General features: G+C 29.7%; 1 protein-coding gene across 1 annotated transcript in view; it reads right to left on the bottom strand.

Annotated features, from left to right (window-relative positions):
* Positions 1 to 6,043, bottom strand: part of LOC148306034 (uncharacterized) — a 174,684-nt gene extending 168,641 nt beyond the window's left edge. The window contains exon 1 of the mRNA XM_088265694.1: positions 5,883 to 6,043. Within this exon, the coding sequence (XP_088121820.1) occupies positions 5,883 to 5,993 (111 nt within the window). The 5' untranslated portion in view covers positions 5,994 to 6,043. The remainder of the gene's footprint in view (positions 1 to 5,882) is intronic.
* Positions 6,044 to 6,476: the final 433 nt, after the last annotated feature.

Below are 6,476 nucleotides of genomic sequence, written 5' to 3' on the forward strand. Positions count from 1 at the left end.
CATTTTATGAAAGAAGAAAAATGATACATGTTTTATATCTAGTAGAGACACCTTTAAAGTTGACATCTCATCTGTAGTGTGAATAATCCAGTATCTGATGTAATAAATAATGTTTATTTTGTTAAATTTATTTTGTCAGGTAAATTATATAAAATCAAGGTTTTCAACCCTTGCCTTGCTGTATTTATATCATTTCGACAAGCTGTACATATATTGAAAATTGTAAACAAAACTTTGTCTAGCTTTCCACCAGTCCGATGATGTCTATAATGGCGAAATCCGGTTACTAGTCAAATAAAATAAATCTGGAAAAAAATGCTCAATATTTGTTATTTTATTATATAAAATAGGCTTCCCTCAAGAAATGCCAGTTCAAAACTCAGATCTCTTAACTAAATTTATGTAATATATTATTAGATTAAAACCAATATTTTTAGCTTTTCCACTTTATTTTTATTTGACCAGCGACCGGGTTTCGTCGTTACCGACATCATCAGGCTGGTCTTTGACCAGTCTGATGATGTCGGTAACGACGAAACCCGGTCGCTGGTCAAATAAAAATAAAGTGGAAAAGCTAAAAATATTGGTTTTAATCTAATAATATATTAAAAATGCAATTCCATCACGAAGTGTCAGTGGATAATATAAATCTACTAAATTTATGTTATGTTAATTTGATATTTAATTACATATAACCAACCTGATAAATCCAGTTTCAGTTTCCGTCATAACATAACATGCTTATTGTAATTTAGATTGTCTTTATGTGATATGTTTTGTTAAACATCGGAAAATTAGCAATTTCAGTTTCAACAATTTTTCTGTATTTTTAACTTAATTTTTTAATACGGAAGTTACTGAAATATCAATACAAAAGTCTAAAAATACATAAAAACTTACAGTAAAAGTCTTCTATTTTAGAAACGCCGTAAATTTTACGAAGAGGAATAATATTCCAATATTGCTATTTTCCTATTGGAGATATTATCTCGATATTGTGTTTTTGAACTTCCTGACATTTGTCAGAGTGGGAAGATATTTACGACGGAATGAGCATTTCCTTTTAAAACAAAAAAAAATATTTCGAGAAAAATTGAAACAACTAAAATTTTGTTCAATGTTGTTTTATAAAACATACTTATGTGAACATGTTCGCTCGATAAAAACAATTCCTGAGCATAAGTCATATTTTAAATATTCTATGCGTATTCCTTAATGTATACGTTCCTTGTTTTTAACCATTCCCATCATTATTTCCGGAGACTTCTCATGGCGTAGCCTAAGTATATAACTCACCCTCGTTTAATTGACTCTACTTAACGCAAAGTACCCCTTTATTCGCCGTTCGATCCGTCCAAGATATACGTATAAGCAACATCCTGCAATAAAGACCAAGTTTTAAAGGTCTTTTTGAGCCAAATTTCAATAAAAAGAGCCAAGTTCCGCTTTTGTTATTGGATAAATGTTCATTTAAAACTCTGGATCTGACATTACGTACATAACTTTAATTGATTTTCTATTTTTTATGTACATAAAATCATGGTTTCAAACTCCCCTTTTAAATAAAATAAAACAAAAGCCAAATAGCACATTCCATTTTTTTTATTTGGCCAGTGACTGAGTTTCGTTGTTACCGATATCATCAGACTGGTGGGAGGTTAGACAAAATTCACACAAGTTACAACACGTTTTGCATACGTGTACGGACTTCCCCATACAAGAGTGCGGTAGAAGTAGTTATCAAACAACTGTTCCAGATTCATCATTCAAAAATCTATTTTCATAATATACAGAAAATCCTGATCACAATCCTTTCATATCTTATTTGTGATTATTATTATTTTACACTACTTAAATACATTTAATTTATATTCATTATGTTTTTTTTTTTATAAAATCATAGTTTTAAATTCCTACCTTGTTGTGTATATAACATAGAATTTTGTTTAGCTTCCACAAGTCTGACGATATCGGCAACAACGAAACTTGGCCACTGGTCTCCATATATGTGGAAAAAACTGTAAGATTTTTTTCTAATACTTAATGTTCTTATCTTTCCTTGACAATTGTGTTTTTTCATCCATTATCTGGATATCTTCTAATTCCGATAAACTTTATCTCCAATTATTCCGGATATTCGAGAGTCTACTGAATATATTTTTCATTATATACATATTCAATTCCTATTTGCTTTTTTCCAATAAATCGATATTAGCATTGTAACAATTGCTTTATGTAGATTGATATCTCATTTTTTGACAATGTTAGTACTTTTGTAAGCCTCCATTATATGTTATATAAATATTTAATTTAATCCATTTTAGGTAGATACTCCCCTAGCCCTTTCATTAATAATTCATGTTAGTTTATATTTTTTTTATACATATTAATTTATGAGGTACCTACATTTCAAGCTTGCATTACATAAATTGACTTTTTTTATCATTTACATGAACTTCATTATAACTAATCAACTAAACATCACGTCGCTTTCCCGCAGATGTAGGCAGAGAAAATAGAACGTCATAACGCTCTGTCTTTGCAAAAAATCTTCGCCTCTTCCACATTCATGCATCTTCTCATACATTCCCGCCGATTATTTCGATTTCTGGTCTGACCACATTCAAGTGTTTGAAAATTTAATCATGTTCAAATTTTCTTCGATCTTCCTCTGTTTCTGTTATCAACCACATCATTTTATATTGAAAGATAAACACAATCCGTAATTAATTAGATGGGTGGTGTAATTTTAAAGTTGGTGGGTACCTCGTTGAAAGTCAGAAACGGAAAATAAATACATATGGGGGCTGTATTAGCACTTGGCGACATATTACTTTAAACATGCGTAATATAATTTGTGATGGGTAAGTAGTGCATTATGGAATTTAATAAAAGTAATGTATATTACAAGATCTGCTTATACGGATAGCACACATACTCACACATATCAATGTGATACGTAAACGTGGCTATCTCGGTCAATTCAGAAGAGGACGATTTTTAGATCTATACTTTATTTGAAGTTAAATGCATAGCCGACAATTTCAGTTGCTAGATGCCTCTTATTTTACCTATCAGGTTTTATTATTGTTTCATTAATTGATTCGGCAGTCACATTGTGGGAAAATCGATCCATTTATAATTTCAATTGCACTTTGTAAATACCGCTATTTTTTTTAAATCTCTACAGTTCAACATATCTTCAAATTTTTGACTTATTTTTTTTAACAAAGTAATTTTTTTCAGTATATTTATTCAAAATTACCCTGGACTGGAAGCTGAAGCGGAGTGCTGAGCATCTTTCCTTCATATGTTAACGATCAAGATAACACAGCGTTTATACGATGCAGTGCCCTATGCACCATTCGGTGCGGATGGGTGTTTGAAGAATAATAGTTATATACGGTGTTCGAAAATGATGCGGAATGCTGCAATATATTTTTAGGAGTAGTGGTATTTAAGTCAATTTGAAAATACTTTATTTTACCTGTCAAGCATTTGAACGAAGTTGCGTGATTGAGTTCAGCCGAAATGTTTATTTGATGAAAATATTTAGGGATTAGTTTTTTAAAACTCCGAAAAGCAAATTCTCTTTCCAGATGAATCAACAGTATTTTGGTAATTAACCATCAAGGCGGGAGTTATCGTGGCGAATGATTAGCCATCTAATCGATTCCCAAAGGCTACAGTGCCGTAATCCTGAATTTAAATTGAAAACTTTTGGGGAAATATTTTCGTTAAATCGTAAGCAACGTCATTACCATATTTAAACCTTCACTCAAACTAATCAATTATATACAATACGAAATATAAAGATAACAAGCTTGAAATGTTTGTTTTTAACAAATATTACTATTTTCTTATTTCAAAAAGACGAAGAAGAAGATGGAAAGAAAACTCAAAAAATAAACTTAAAAGACAAAATTACATATTAATAGAAGTTTCTGAATTTATTTCTACAAACCTAAGTTTTTATTTGTATTATTTTGGTCTTTCAATCTTTGTATACGTCCATTTATTCATTTTTTGTTCATTTATTTTTTTAAATAAGTAATGTTTTTTTTATAAACCAAGAATGAGGACTTATTTTTGTTAGTCAGACAGTGTAGTTAATATATACGAGTACATATATACCATACAAATATGTAGATACAATATGTGACATAAATTCAATTATTATATTTCTTCATTTTGTCATATAATTTTTTCGAATATTAAAAAATAATTAAAAAAGATTTTTTTTAAAAGAAATACAAACAAATTTTAATACCAGTACTTGATCACTCATTCACGCTAATCAATGCACATATTTAAAAAAAAATTATTCCTGATAATTTGAAATCAAAGCCGGAAGGAATTAATAATCGAGAAAAAGTAATGAATACTATACCATCATCTTACCTTAAAATATTTCCCATAACTGTAATTTCTTATGACTGGAATATTTTTCGCAGAATTCAATAATCCATTCTAACATCGTTTAGTCAAAACAAAGTTCTGTATCGTGAACGTAATGATGAGCGTCACATTTGGTCAGTACATTTATATCGCCATCGGAAATTTTGTACCAAAAATCGATTGAGAAAATATATTAAACCCTCTTATCAGTCGTCGCCTGAGTTTCTTCGATTTTCCACGAAGTTTGGGGGAGTTCTCTGACCGCTAACGAGTGACTGTTAAGAACACAAATTTATCGATCCCACAAAAACAAAAACACCACAACCGCAAAGTTTCATAGTTCATACGTGAACTCTGAAAACATGGCTACAAAATTATTAATTTAATATTACTTATAACTTGAAATATTCAGTAATTTATCCGTCAGACAAAACGTTTTATAACATTGAAATATCGATACCAATATTATGATAATTAAGAATATTTTCTTCAATTTAAGTTTTACTTGGTAAATATCACTATTTCTTAAAATCTTTTTTGACACGTGTTTCGATGCGTTCCGCATTATTTTTAATCACCGTATATAAAATAATACCATTGAAATATTCAGTTTACAAATTCAAGGGTTGACCTTAATTACTCTGTACTATATAAAAAGACCATAGCATTTTTTATTATGCTGATGGAGCTGTATGGTGACCATACATCAGGTGAAGGTGAGTCATATAACATATCCTATACTTTTTATGGGCTAGATCAAAGTAAGAAAAATATTTATTATGAAATAATAATAAAAAATTGAAAGAAATATTTTTATCAATATTGTAGTTTTACGTGATATACGAATAATTATTTAAGATATTTTAAAAATTAAAAAAATTTTGCATAAGCTTTTTTCAATATAAAATATGGACAATACCATATTTAAAAGATTAATGTTTATTTTTACAATTAGAATACTACAAGCTGTTCATGATTTTTTAATATATATTTAAAAGCTGGAATTTTCTTACAACCAAAATATAATCATCATTATAAATAACTACTTATATTCATTCATTTTGTCCTAAGCTTGGTTTTCAACCCCTGCCTTATTGGGTTTATAACACAGAATTTTGTCTAGCTTCTCACCAGTATGATGACGTCAGTAACGACGAAACTCATTCACTGGTCAAATAAAATAAATGTGGAAAAAAATAATGTAAATAGTTATTTTATTATATAATATATTGTTAAAAAACTTGCAAAACAAATATTACTATTTAAAACTAATTTAAAGCGCTGAATTGTATAAAAATATGTTAACAGTGTCTTTTTTATTTAACATATTACTAAGTCAATAGTTTAGAACACTTGCATAAACAATACAAAACTTTTTTGTTACGTGAGAAACTTTTTGCTTAAATTTTTATTAGTTTTAAACGAAAACAAAACAATATTAGCATATTAATAAAACAGAATTAATATTTAAAATGTGTACTCACAGCTCTTGCATCAACGAAACGGGGAACGCTGAATGCAGAAATCACAATAACACAAAATATCGCTGCGTGGAAGGCGAAATTGCTTCGTAGAGATCCCTTGCCTGACGTCATGATCCGGCTGGCGTAGGGCGTCCGTACAGCGCGAGTATCGCGAACTGTCTGCCGACTTGCTACGCTCCTACGCCGTAGTCGAGTTGGCCAAAGCGAGCTCTGGCGTAACTTCAAACAACCGAAAGTTGCTACCCACTGAATCGATTGCTTGTTATTTTACTTTTAATATTTGATAAGTTAGATATGACGTATGTTGGATCCTAAGTGTGCTATGTCTGGCATTGAGATTTAGTCAGTATTAAATATAACGTACGTCGAATGTGAAAATGTATGTATCACGAGTATATTTAGGTAGATACGTTGTATCAATCAAATTTGATTCTTTTTATTTGTATTATTTATTGATTCTGCATTGACTTTATAGAATGACATGTTTATAAAAATAAAAATAAAAACACAACATGAGTTTTGCTACTTTCGAAAACTAAAGTTTCGAAAACTAAGTTGTTTTTATCTACAGGTGAAATTGAAACCCCCCCCCCC

This window comes from Brachycentrus maculatus, unplaced genomic scaffold (assembly GCF_059751285.1).
Source record: "Brachycentrus maculatus isolate JH-2025_06_01 unplaced genomic scaffold, ASM5975128v1 h1tg000257l, whole genome shotgun sequence".
Lineage (NCBI taxonomy): Eukaryota > Metazoa > Arthropoda > Insecta > Trichoptera > Brachycentridae > Brachycentrus > Brachycentrus maculatus.